At 36.5% G+C, this 14,578-nt stretch overlaps 1 protein-coding gene across 4 annotated transcripts in view; it reads left to right on the top strand.

The window, feature by feature from the left end:
- Positions 1-14,578, top strand: part of ZRANB3 (zinc finger RANBP2-type containing 3) — a 302,647-nt gene that overhangs the window by 239,364 nt on the left and 48,705 nt on the right. For 3 of the 4 annotated variants that reach the window (XM_045782969.2, XM_087858142.1, XM_087858165.1), the window contains 4 exons: positions 4,816-4,935; positions 7,613-7,732; positions 10,630-10,809; positions 11,615-11,767. In XM_045782969.2, the coding sequence (XP_045638925.2) occupies positions 4,816-4,935; positions 7,613-7,732; positions 10,630-10,809; positions 11,615-11,767 (573 nt within the window). The remainder of the gene's footprint in view (positions 1-4,815; positions 4,936-7,612; positions 7,733-10,629; positions 10,810-11,614; positions 11,768-14,578) is intronic. The other variant, XM_045782977.2, reaches the window with a different exon arrangement.

Genomic DNA, 14,578 nt, shown 5'->3' with positions numbered 1-14,578 from the left:
ATTCTAAAATTGACTGTGGTGATGGATGCACAACTCCGTGAATACACTAAAAGCCTTTGAACTGTACACTGTAAATGGGCAAATTTAATGGTATATAAATTATATCCCAATAAAGGTGTTGTGTTTGGGGTTTTTTTGTCTCTTTCTGTAAATAACCCAGCTTCTTCTGTCTTTTGCTCTGCCTATGATAGTTCACTGCTTGTCCTTACTGGCCTCAATGGTACCCCAAGGTATGGCTGCTTCAATTCCTTATGCTAAGCACAGACCCTAGTGTCCAAAGCAAGGAAAAGCCTTCCTAAGGATCCCTTTGTCAGTGAGGATTTTTTTGGAAGGCCCCCGCAGACTTTCTCCATCTCTTATTAGTCAAAATCACAGGGAGAATAGAAGTGCTAGGCTTGTTGATTAAAAAGGGCCTGAAAACCTTTCCTTAAAGCATATGGCCACCCCATGTGTAAATAAAACTGCATTTGCCCCGGAGCCTAAGGACTTCAGAATTTAAGGAGGAGCTTCTTTTATGCTCACACTCCCTCAACTGGAATTCGTAGCGGCTAAGCAAAACAATCACTCTGGTACTTATTAAAATGGTAAGGAAGACTTCATTCAAGATCATTGCGAAAGAGTCAACTCTATTACAGTTGTAGAGAGAGATCAATACAACAAAAACCAGTCGGGATTTATAGCCACTGAGCTGGATGGGGGAGGTGGTGTCACTGGATGCGAAATTACTAAGAGGAGACATTAAGGGCAGGGGGATTCTTGCTCAAGGTAGACGAAGGACTTAGACATCATAAGTGGGGAATGAGGAACTTAATCAAATATCAAGGGTTGATCAGGTAGCGAGGGTAGGGGCTTTCTTAACAAACTGACTCAGCAGGATTCTTGCTGAGACTGGGCTGTGTAGGCCTGGCCAGGATAAGCTGAGGCCTAGTTAAGAGGGCCTGGGGAAACCTAACTAACGTTTGGTCAAGGAGAGAGTCTGTGTCATAGTGCACGTTTGATTTTTTTTCATTCTTTGTTTCTCCCTTTTATCATCTGATTAAAAACTAACAATTTAATAGCAAGTAAGTTTCACCAGGTCTTAATGCAGTTTAGGTTTTTCTTTAACTACTTTTACTTTGAAAAGTATAATGTACACCTACTCACTAAAAAAGAAATTTAAGAAATAAATTTAGCACATATTCTCTTCATTTTCTGCATTTCTTTAAATGAGATGTAGTGTGTAGTCTTTGTTATGTAATTTAGAGCTTGGACTATCAGAGAGTTTCAGTAAGATAAGATTGTGAACACAAAAATTTTTTCAACTTCTTCAAACCTGAACTAGCATAACGAAAATGCTGGTCAAGACCTGCCATTCCACATAATTTAAGATAATGTGAAAGCAAATCCGGGTCAGACAACTTAAAATATGACAATGCAGTGACAGTTTTAATTAGGCTATAATCAAAAAAATGAATTTGTATGGTACATTTTAAAATGTACTCCTTTGCAGTCTCATTTTAAGAACCTAAGAAAAATCCTAAAGTTTATTTGTTACATAGATATTTTGGTTCTCTTTCTCATAGGAAGCAAGGTCACAACGATGGTTAAGTTACCAGGCTAGTCCCAAGAGACTGTTTAGTCCATTATGTAATTGAACTTTAGAATATTAATATGAACCATAAGCCTTTCTAAACCAGTGATTAGAAGGAGTGGGGAACAGGAGGCTTGGGCTTTGACATCAGCAGCTTCTGGTTGTAATGAAGAAGGGGTGATATCAGTGGAGGGGACTCTGGCAGAACTAGTTTGCTCTTCAGGCAAGGAATGCATCTGAGACTGAGGGTACGCTGGTTGTGTAATTTGTAAGTCTGCAATGGATGGTAAATGAATGCACCTTAAAAATACTCCAACTTGACATGTGTTTTTTGAAAGACTTATCACAGTAAATACAGCTCTTTAGTCAAACAAGCAGTTTATTAAAGTGGTTCAGTTACCATAGCAACGTATCTGGAATTTATAGCTCCTTATTTTGAGAGGACTTCATTTTACTCTCTGAGGCACTGAAATCCAAGGCTAAAGTTCTTAATGGCCTCCAGTCTCATTGTATGATGAATTTCTATTGTTTAAAAAATTTATACATATAAAATGTACTTACAAAATCAGCCCTATGATTTCATAGTGGTGTGCATTAATTTTAAATAGGTATTTTTCAATTTGGAAATACCCCTCTTTAAATTTTTTTTTATTATTACCAAAGCTACATATGATCGTAGTTTAATGAGGAAAAACAGCTATTTCAAAAAATAAGTCTTCTAAAGTTATTCCCCAGAGGCAACCATTTTCTGTTCTTTTAGCTGTTTTGTTTTTTCAGTATTTACTTCAAATCCCTCAGCAACATGTTTGTATTGCTTCTTGGTTTGTATTACTGCTTGCTTTGTGATTTTAGCTGTCATCAATTATTTGAGTCTCTGCATATTTGAAAATGGCTTTATTCTACTTTTATAATTGATTTTTAATTTGGCTGAGTATAAATTCTTAGTTAGAAACAATTTTCTCTAAGAATTACTAATTCTGATGTTGAGAAATCCAATGCACTTCAAAGCTTTTATTCTATTTTAATTCTTTTCCCCTGCTCCCTGGAAGCTTATAGAATTATTTCTTTGTCCCCCATGTTCTAAAATTTCATGATGATGGACCTTGCTCTAGGTCCATTTTCATCCATTGCGAAGTATCCTCAGAGGACCTATTCCATTTTCCATTTTGGAAACTCATGCCCTTAAATTCTGTAAAACTTTTTTTATTTCTCTGATTATTTTCTTTCCTCTGTTTTCCCTGTTGTTTCTAGAAATTTTATTATTCATACATTGCCCTCTTGGCTTGGTCCTCTAATTTTTTTATTCTTTCATATTTACTCTTTTATTTTTCATCTACTTCCTGGAAGGTTTTTTCAGCTTCACAGCCAGTGAATTTTTAATTTCTGCTAATATACTTTTAATTTCCAAGAGTACTTCCCTCCGTTTCTCTCTTAATCATTACTTTTTTGGAGCATCCTGTTGTTTTATAAATGTAATCTCTTCTAGTTACAATGCCTGGAAACTCTGTACGTGGATATGGCTTAGAGACTGTGGCATTCAGTAAAGGGTAATCTGGCTGGATGTCTTATGGAGGAACCCTCAATATCAGAATCTTTAGTCTTTTCTCCTTGGCTTGTCTGATTCCCTAGAAAATAATCATTTTATATGATTCTGTTCTCCTCTGTAGAAGGCATAAGCCTCTTTATCTTTTGGGGGACATGGGAAGATAAGGCTGAGGGAGAAGGCAGATCTCAGCATTTATTATGTAACTTTTATTTAATCTCTATGGTATTGTAGAATAGTCTACCATCAATGTGGGATTCCTTTATCCAGATACCTTCTGTTTTACCCTCTCCTGAAAATAAACCTCTTGCTTTCTGCGAGAGTAGGTTAGAGAAGTATTCTATCATGTGGAATGGGTACAGAGAGGATATAGGTCATTGTTGCACGTAATCACCTACGTAAAGATTCGTTGACCAATCCTCCTGTTGTAGCCACACCCCCAACCTCACTTCCCCTTGCACCCTTTCCTAAGCCTTTTTTACATTACCATATTCTAACCCACATGCTTCTCAACTTTCCGTATTGCCATCTTAGGAGCTGTCAGGTTGGCTAATCAATTACTAAACTATTTTTAGTTTTCAAAGTTTTCTTTCTGTTTCTTTTTTTAAGATTCATTTATTTATTTGAGAGAGAGAGAGAGAAAGCACACGCACCAGTTGGAGGGGAGGGATAGAGGGAGAGAATCTCAAGCAGATTCCCTGCTGAGCATACACTGAGATCATGACCTGAGCCGAAATCTAGAGTCACTGTTTAACTGACACCCAGGTGCCCCTAATTTCCAAAGTTTTGTTGCTATTGATCCCTTTCCAGTTCTCTTTGTCTCTGTATGCCTTGCTATACAGCATTGAGGGGGAGTCTAGGTCAAATGTATTCAGCCTGCTCTCTTTTCCCTAAGTTTCTAAATAGTTTTTAACGGTTAAGAGACCATATTCATGTTTTAGATTTAATTGATGCTTTAAATTTAATTACTATTTAATTCATCTCATATTCTCATTCTTTTTTTTATTATATTATGTTAGTCAGCATACAGTACAATCCTGGTTTTTGATGTAAAGTTCCATGATTCATCAGTTGCGTATAACACTCATTTTCTCATTCTTAATAGGTAACTTTTCCTCAAGTTAACTAAGAAAAGTCTTTTTAATCTGAGCTTTTTTGATTTTCTCCTTTTTTTTTAATTATGTTAGTCACCATACAATACATCCCTAGTTTTTGATGTGAAGTTCCATGATTCATTACTTGCATATAACACCCAGTGCACCATGCAATACGTGCCCTCCTTAATACCCATCACCAGCCTATCCCATTCCCCCACCCCCCTCCCTCACCTCACAGTTTCTTCATGTGTCCCCCTGCACTCTCAGACCTCCCTCCTATTCTCTTCATCCCGTCACTCCAACCTCTTCTACAACCACAGCCTAATTGACTACCTATTTTCCATTGAAACTTTTTCTTCTCATTCTTTTCTTATTCTTGTTTTATTTCTCAAAGTTGTTGGATTTTTTTTCCCCCTCTTGTGTCTCTTTTTCCCTTTTCCCCTTAAGTGTGGGCCTCTTTCCCTAGGTTACCAGAGAACAAAGCAGTTGAAAGTTCATAGAAATTTTTGACTTTTGAAGTTTTTCTTGCTTTGTTAAAGGAAAGTGATGTGATTTTTTAATAAAGATTTATATGCCATTAATAAGGTTTAACTTTTAATATTTAGGCAGGTGCTGTAAAGGACTATATTAAGATGATGCTTCAGAATGATTCACTTAAATTTCTGGTTTTTGCTCATCATTTAAGCATGCTCCAAGCTTGCACAGAAGCAGTCATAGAAAACAAGGTATGTTATCATTTTTGTATAAACTACTTTTTAGGATACAGGTTGTTAATATACTAAACATCAGTTGTAGCCTTATAATTGAGGGTTCTTTTGACCTTGTTTAAATGATGATATATTAATTATTATTAGATTTTTTTCTTGCAAATTATACTAATATTATATTTTTATTATGTTGATAAACTATTAAACTTTTTCTTTTATTCCAGGTTTATAATTTTCCACTGATCTAATTATCTGGATTGATTAAAATATGCTAACTTGATAGGCCGTATTGTGCATTCCATTGTTGTTACTGGATATACCATTTGAGACTAGTGTAGGCAGTTAAAAATTAAAATATTAACCTGCAAGTCAGCCTTAGAATATAGGTGATGTCAAGGGGAAGCAGAATGAATTCAACCAATTTTAGTACCCAGCTGCAGTCATACCTTTTAAACTACAGGCGGCATACTCTGTAGAGTGTGATTTAGCATAAGATTTCATGAGTTTGAAACAGATGGGCCAGGTACCCTGTCAGGTAAGCTCCCCAAACCTGCTGGCCTTACTGCATTTTCATAAGTTCACCTAATACCCCAGCAGTCTTATCAGTGGCAGCATCTGCCATGTTTTCTTTCAGAGTTTAAATCTGTCAACTCTCTTTATGTGCTGAGGGCTTGTAGAGACGCTCAGAAACAGCCAAAGAAATTTGCTGACAAATTGTGTGAACTTAATATACATGTAGCAGCAGAATCATTTGCCTATGTAGGTAGATTTTTTAAGTGGAGGAATTAAGCCATGTTTTTTAAAACTTTGTATACATTTTTTTGAGCGTTTGTCAGTATGTTTATCAATGTTCCCAAGAAGTAATTCTAGTGTTTCCTTAATAGAAAGATTTATGATAATATAATAAAGTGCTATCCGTGAAAAGGTGCTCTCACATTGATTATCATATCATGTGTTTAAAATGCCTTATGAGGGGCACCTGGGTGGCTCAGTCGTTAAGCGTCTGCCTTCAGCTCAGGGCGTGATCTCCGCATTCTGGGATCGAGCCCCGCATCAGGCTCCTCCGCTGGAAGCCTGCTTCTTCCTCTCCCACTCCCCCTGCTTGTGTTCCCTCTCTCACTGGCTGTCTCTCTCTCTGTCAAATAAATAAAATTTTTTTAAAAATAAAAAATAAAAAAATAAAATGCCTTATGAGGTGAGAGACTGTGGACTCTGGGAAACAAACTGAGGGCTTCAGAGGGGAGGGGGAGGGGGGATTGGGATAGATCGGTGATGGGTATTAAGGAGGGCACATATTGCACCGTGCACTGGGTGTTATATGCAAATAATGATTCATGGAACATTGCATCAAAAACTGAGAATGTACTGTATGGTGACTAATATAACAAAATAAAAATTATTAAAAAATAAAATAAAATGCCTTATGAGGAAGAGTTGATTAACCTTAGAAATATTTTTTTAAATGATTGGGCAATAAAATCAGATTCATAATATTTTCTTTTTCTGATTCCCTTAAGCTTAAAACTTTAAAACCACCGGGATCTGTTCTAAGTATAGCAGTCTGTTCTCCCCACTTCTGCTTTACTGATGTGTTTAGAATCCCATTTAACATCGCTAACAGTTAAAAATGGTAGGCAGTCATGGGTTGGAGGTGAATCTCCCCCAGACTCTCCCTAGCCTGACAATGTGTGTTTTCTTTAGAAAGACTGTTGGAAGATTTTATAATCTCCCTTATTGGATATTAAATGGATCACTGATCAATGTATATCTGTTTGTGAAGACATAGAAAGTTAATATGGGACATTCTGTTTAATGATTAACTTGACTCGTTCCTTATGAAAGTGAATATTTGTATGTCTCAACAATATAAGGCTATGTTTTCCATAGACGTGCATATATAAATGAGACTATTTGAAATTCACAACTTCATACTGAATTTTAGAAAGTCGAGTAATGAGTTCTTTTTGGCTACTCTAACACACACTGATTGCTCCCTTTTCCTAACCCAAATCATTCCTAGAAGACAGCACTGTTGAGTTTAGCACTTAATGTTCCCTGACTTTTTAAAAATGTGTGTGAGTGTCTTGGTTCCCCAACTCAATGGAGGTGACCTTATCACATATTTCTGTTAAGTTTAGGAATGTGAAAAAAAATGAATTCAAATGGTACACTAACAAAGATATTTTCCCAGTTAATATTGGGATATTCAGAATCAATGCACTACTCTTCATGAATCTGTAATGACGTGGGTAAAATCCTCTTTCTCCCTTTCCCCGTCTGGCTTTATTTTTACTTTGGAATCAGTGAACCTGTAACTTTAAAGGTAGTTTGATCCATCATTTAAAGTTTGCATGTGAATTTACAGGGAATTTTCCTGAAGACATTATCTTAATTCAGTGATGATTTATGGAGCTCCTGGTATATATAAGGCATTGCACTTGGCATTGATGGAATGAGGATGAATTAGACATAGATCCTACCCTCGAGTAGATTAAAAGATTTAAAAATAGGGAATTGTTATAAGAAGCTATTAAGAAATTTGATTAAGATTCTTCTTATATAGCATTTACTAACCTTTCATCTTAACCCATTTCTATTTTGTTATTTGGGCATAAAAATAAGGTATAAAACATATAAAATGAGATGGGTGCATAGGGGTTTGTGCTAATTTTGCTCTTTCCCTTGTTGATACTAGGCTCGCTACATTAGGATAGATGGAAGTGTTCCATCTTCAGAACGAATACACCTAGTTAATCAGTTTCAAAAGGATCCTGATACTCGTGTGGCTATCCTAAGCATTCAGGCTGCTGGCCAGGTAAGAAATTCCAGGTGTAAATTTGATAATGAAATGTCATTAAGATAATAAAAAGATCATTAACCATAATTATAACTTTGCATCAAGATAAAAATGTAATAAATATTCTACTTTGGAGAGTGCTACAAAGTATAATAGAAGGAGACCTCAACTCAAATCTTCTTAAATTTTCAAGGAAAGAATTTCCTAGATGAGTTAGTTAATTTGATGGTAATACTTTTCCATGACAGTTTTTTTTTTCTAACTTTGAATTTGCATAAAATTTTCCTTTCATTTCTTATAGCACTTATCTTACTTAATTGGTTTCACCAGAGCCTGCGAGGCAAGGTGACCTGAGGGAAAAAACTCTTCTGTCTGAGAACTTTTTATGGAGCACCCATGGTTTGACCCTTGGAATTGGGTTTGACTGCAAGTAAATGAAACCCCAAATTAAGAATGACTCAAATACACAAAGTTTTATTCTCTCAAGTAGACAGTCCAAGGTTAGCATGGTAGTTCCACAAAGTCCTTAGGGCTTAAGCCTCTTCTGGCTTTCTGCTTTACCACTCCTAGCAGGTATCTCTTATTTAAGAGAGCTGCTAGAGTTCCTCCATCATATCTGTGATCCAGGCAGCTGACTGGAGAAAGGCATGCAGCATCTCCTTCACCCGCAGTTAGCCCATGGTTACAACTAACTTCACGGGAAGCTGGGAAAAGTAGCCTTTATTTTGTCCAGTCACACTAAAAATCAGGTGTCATGTTACAAAGAAATAAGAACTGAATAGCTATTGTGGAAGACAATGACAGTCTGTGCTATACTATGTAAGGGGGATCCTTCTGGACTTTTTTTCCTACTAACATTCTGTAATATTTTGATGTACATGTCTAGGCCAGGGTATTTAACATAAGGAAAAGTGATTGAACATACTTCTGTACGTCCAACCTGATATGTAGCATATCTGTAGACTCTGGAATCTGAACCAGGGCCAAAGATCTGCTTTTAGCCAGCTAGTTGACATCTATAAAATTGTATATGGAGAGAAGCTCCATGAGAATAAAGAAGTTATAGAACTCACTAGGAGTTCTAACCAAGAGGAGGGTTGTCTCAACATTTCCCTCATGTTGGATTAAAGCTCTAGTAGTCTGAGTTTTATATCTGTTAGAATATTCCAGTTAGAGAGAATGTCATCAAAAAGAGCTTAAAATTAGAAATGGAGTACTCATAGCATGGGAGAAGAAAAGTAGAAGGAAGCCAGGCAGGAGGATATGGGGGTGGCTTGATAAAAGACTTTCTGAAATTAAGATAGTATAGGGCACCCATATTTTGTCCAAGGCTGTAATCCCGAAGACCTAATATAATTCAAAACTCATATACTTGAATACTAGTATGTTCATAGGAATAAAGGAAGGTGGAAAAGGCTTTGTTCTTGGGGCATGTGACTCTTCCATTGTAGTTTAGTAGTATGTTAGAGGGATGTGGGTCTTGCCAGCATATTTCCCCTTTATTCTTGTGTGGTTATATGATGCTTTTAACACGCTTAAAGGTGTTCATCCGTCTTTAAATACTACTTGTTATTTTCCAGCATCACCTCTAGTATTTTGTGGTGTTTCATGTCCTAAATAGCAGTACAGTTTAGCTTGATGGTTGTTGGGCTTACCATGTTTTTATCACTTCTAACTTCTGTTCCAAAGTGATAGATCTTTAGTGAATTTTTCAGCTTGAGAACTCATGCCACCATTTAATGAATGCTGGTATGATGCTGTTATGTGATATAAAAATATGTTAAGTTAAAATAATATAAAAATAACAGCACAGCAGTCACAAAAGTCATTCACCAACGGAAGTTCCAGGACATGGGAACAGCAGCATGAATTAGATGATTCTCTCAAAGGATGGTAGGTGTTTCTTTCAATCACATAACATAATTTACTACTGCGTGGCAGTAGCTTAAGCATGGTTCACATTTCACCCAGCCTTTCAACTTTAAAATCGTGCATTTTGGGGGGCACCTGGGTGGCACAGCGGTTAAGCGTCTGCCTTCGGCTCAGGGTGTGATCCTGGCGTTCTGGGATCGAGCCCCACATCAGGCTTCTGCGCTATGAGCCTGCTTCTTCCTCTCCCACTCCCCCTGTTTGTGTTCCCTCTCTCGCTGGCTGTCTCTATCTCTCAAATAAATAAATAAAATCTTTAAAAATAAATAAATAAAATCATGCATTTTTGGAGACATTCTTAGTTTGAGGAGATATGCATTATTTTTCATATAGTGATTATAAAACAAGACCTAGTTAATACTTATTAATGTCACACTACTTCAAACTGATGTAAAATGCAATTGCACAAAAAATTCAATTGTGTTATATATATTGAGATAGAAGCCAGTAAACTTAAGGGTGTTTGAGATGTAACATGAGAAATTTCATAGGAAGAGAACAGTGTGACTGGAGACATGATTTTCTTGCTTTATAGAACAATACTATGAATTAAATGAATAGAGGAAGTCGTTGCTCTCTGCCTAGTTGCTATGGATACCATGTGTTAGAAATTATATTCTCATTTATAATGTATTTTATTAGATTTTGCAGTGGTAATGTGAATCCAGCCCTCATCAGAGGATAAAGTGAGATAGATAGATAAATATATAGATAGACATCAATGTATCAAACTGACTTTTGAAATATTGAAATACCTTTTAAATGTGTTTTTTGTAGTTTACCTAGCCATATGCAATAGTGGTCTTCATTTGCCTTTCATGAATTAATTTTTCTTAATTTGGCTTATAACGAAAGACTGATTTATTTTTAAGTCCTTCAGTTTTCTCTTGTTCATTTAACATGTTCAGAAAGACTTTATTGTATCTGACTCTATGTTACATTCTCAGTTTATTTGCTTCTCAATTTCTTCACTTTATTTTGCTTAGGGTTTGACATTTACTGCTGCAACTCATGTTGTATTTGCTGAGTTGTATTGGGACCCTGGGCATATAAAACAAGCAGAAGACCGGGCTCACCGAATTGGACAGTGCACTTCTGTGAATATTCACTACCTTGTTGCAAATGGGACTCTAGACACCCTTATGTGGGGGATGTTGAATCGAAAGGTAAAGCTTGAATTCAAACCAGGTTACCAAATTATTTGTTACGTAGAGCCTACATAAGTTAAGGGGCTGAGTTGTAGTGTTTTCAGGCAAAAGATATTCAAGTACACTAAGATTGTGATGTTAATAGGGACCAAGGTTAGAAAAGTCTTCAGTTGGTAGTAACTTACCTATCCTCTGTAATAAGGGAGAGACGAGAATTTACATGTGTTCTTACTGTCTTCCAAAGCCTTCATCTACCATTTTAGAGGCCAGAAGAGGATGAGCTAAGGAACCATAGCATTGTCAAACCCAAGTCCTTTTTGTAAGCTAAGAATAAAGCCTTACTCAGAAGGTTTGAGTTCCTGGCTAATTTTGGACAGAGAACAGCCTGTACCTAGATTCCAGGAAGGGTAGAAGGGACGTTGTTTGCTCTATCCACTCAGCTGTCTCTTCTCCCCAACCTGGAGAGGTGTTTGTGGAAAGGATTTGACTAATTATTAGAGAATGTTTTTCATGCACTAAGTATATATATTCAAAATGGCCAATCACTTGGGTTCAATTTCAAAGTATAAATATTACAATAAAAGTTTTTATGAGAAAAGCAAATAGCGTAACTTCTCTGGTTAGACATTTTCCTCATTCAGTATACGAATCTTGGTAATTTGGTTATAATTTTGAAAAATTGTATTACTAAAGTCTATGATAGGTTGAAACACTACGAGTTTCTTTAGTGAATTGCTTGTGGTTTAAGTGCAAAATCACTTCACTGCTTAGTGTCGGCCACGAGAGAACTTTTGTAAAATTCATATGCTTCTTCATCTTACAGACACAAGTTACAGGGAGCACATTGAATGGTAGGAAGGAACAACTTCAGGCTGAGGAAGGTGACAAGGAAAAATGGGATTTCCTGCAGTTTGCTGAAGCTTGGACTCCAAATGAAAGCTGTGAAGACCTCAGGAATGAAATTTTGTTCACTCACGTAAGATTATATGACAGATTCTTTTCTTTTTTTATTTTTTAATGCCCTAAAACTATAATTTTATCATATATTTTTTAAATAGCAAATCTTAACTGTTGGTGCTGTTGAAAGGGGCTTCCACATAAAGCTGGAAAGCCTCTTAAAGCCACAAGATGACATTGAAAGGAGGCTGCACCAGTCAGTGGCTTGTATCTTCCAAAAGTTAAGGCCAGTGCTCACTGTTCTCCTTAGAAAAGCAAGCTCAATAGAATCCAGCCTTCAGAAGAAAACGTAGGTGGCTGTATGTACGATCCAGAGGACAGGGGGAAATGTATTAAACTTGTCACACAGTGTAACACAAACAGGTCACAGACTCTGTAAAGATATTTGCATTACAATGTCCAAAGTATGTAAGAATTTATACAGTTTAATTAGTAAAATACAAACAAGCCAACAGAAAAATAGGCCAAGAATGTGAGCATTAGAGGACACCTGAATATCCAGTAAGCATGGAAGGAAGCTCTGCCTCACCAAAATAAGGCAACCTGTAAAGGCAGATTTTCCCTTGACAATTATTAAGTAATCTGTGATGGGGTACTTTGAGATTATGTGGCTGTCCTGTGTCCAAAACCTTTCATCCAATGGTCTTAGCATTCACTTTGATCTTTGAATCAGTTCTGAAATAGTGGTTTTTCTAATTCTGTCTTTGCTTCTATATTTATTAGCTGGCATTTTTCTGTAAAGATGAACACTGTTTTCCCCCATTTAAAAAAAGTATCACTAGAACATGGGGATTCTGTTACTATTCATGTGTTATAATTCTTCACTTTTTTTTTTCTTTGTTTTTCTTAAGATCTGGCTTATGGAAGCACCTTTCTTTTCTTTTCATTCTTTCCTTCCTTCCTTCCTTCCTTCCTTCCTTCCTTCCTTCCTTCCTTCCTTCCTTCTTCCTCCCTCCCTCCCTCCCTCCCTCCCTCCCTTCCTTCCTTCCCTCCTTCTTTTTTTCCTTTTCTTTTTTGTTTTATTTTTAAGCAGGTCTCTACATTGCTCTGAGTGCTTTCTAGCTTTCTGACAAACAATTTGAGACTGACCTTGTATTTTCTTTGCCCCAGACCTAGAACCAAACATTTCTGTAAGGAGTCCTGATTCCTTTAACTGGGGAATGATATTTAGAAATCAGGATTTTTTTTTTATTGCCCTGGATATCATTACCCTGAGCTATTTTCAGTGTATAGAGCAATTTATACACATATACATACATTTTTGTGTGAATAGGTTAATATGTATGTATGTGTATATGTGTGCATTTTTAGTTCATAAGTTCACTCTAATACTCCCGTTCAAATCCAGCACCACCAGTTCTTTTTCATCTTCTCCATATATCTATGCAAACTTAAGTATTTATATTCCCCTTATCCAACAGTAAGAACTGTGGTTCCTGACATCATCATCGTATTTGCTCAGTGGCTCTGTCCTTCCATACTTGCAAAATACTTTTAAAATAACTCCACTAATACCATACTTTACACCTACTAGATTGGCAACAATGAAAATACTTGACATACCAAAAATGTCAAGAACATTTCATATACCAAACTCTTATATACTGCTGGGTAGGAATATAAATTGTCATAACTCCTTTGAAGAGCAGTTAGGCAATATCTGGTAAAATTGGAAATGCCCTCCAACCAAACCATTCCATTTCTAGGAATATATTCTTTTTTTTTTTTTTTTAAAGATTTTATTTATTTATTCGACAGAGAGAGACAGCCAGCGAGAGAGGGAACACAAGCAGGGGGAGTGGGAGAGGAAGAAGCAGGCTCATAGCGGAAGAGCCCGATGTGGGACTCGATCCCGTAACACCGGGATCATGCCCTGAGCCGAAGGCAGACGACCAACCGCTGTGGCACCCAGGCGCCCCCCTAGGAATATATTCTTACCCATGGGTATAAGGATACATGTACAAGAATGTTTATTGAATCAGTTTTTGGAATGCCAAAGATTGGAAGCAACCAAAATACTCATCAGTAGAATAACTACTTAAATTGTCTTCAAGAAGGTGCCTGGGTGGCACAGTTGGGTAAGCGTCTACCTTCAGCTCAGGTCATAATCCTGGGGTCCTGGGATCGAGCCCCGTGTCGGGCTCCCTGCTCAGCCAGGAGCCTGCTTCTTCCTCTCCCTCTGCCTCTCCCCTCTGCTTGTGCTCACACTCTGTCTCAAATAAATAAATAAAATCTTAAAAAATAAAAAAATTTCAAAAATAGTCTGAAGATACCATTTAGAACTTAACATGAATGTATTTGATTTATATGTTTTAACATGACCAGATTTTGAAAACATAATGTAATTTTTAAAATGCATAGCCCATACACACTGATATTAGGTATTTATGAATATCTATAATGTATATTTAATCAAATATATAAGCATAGATTGGAAGAACACATATTAAACTTACAATGTTGATTTTATCTGGAAGGAGGAGAATGGGTCTGGGGAGGAGTAAAAAATGTAATAGCAACTTCAACAGAAATATTTTATTTAAAAAAAGAATAGGAAGTAAACCGTATAGTATTAGTATTTGTAAATTTTGAATGTGGGTATGTCTCTATATAATAACAAATACTATCACGGGCCATATATAACTGAATATGAAATTATACATTAGAAAAGCTTATAGTCATTCAGACTGTCCGGGTTTTTTTCCCTAACCCTTGGTGTAATATGGTGTGAGAGTTAGGAGGAATTTAATTTTTTTTTAAATTTGAGTATAGTTGACACACAGTGTTACAGGTGTTCAAAATACAGTTTTAGGTGGACAAAATAGTGGTT

The sequence above is a fragment of the Ursus americanus genome, chromosome 1, assembly GCF_024610735.1.
Source record: "Ursus americanus isolate L20-20 chromosome 1, mUrsAme1.1.p, whole genome shotgun sequence".
NCBI lineage: Eukaryota > Metazoa > Chordata > Mammalia > Carnivora > Ursidae > Ursus > Ursus americanus.
Note: the sequence above shows the minus strand (reverse complement) of the source record. Positions and strands in the feature narration are given on the sequence as shown.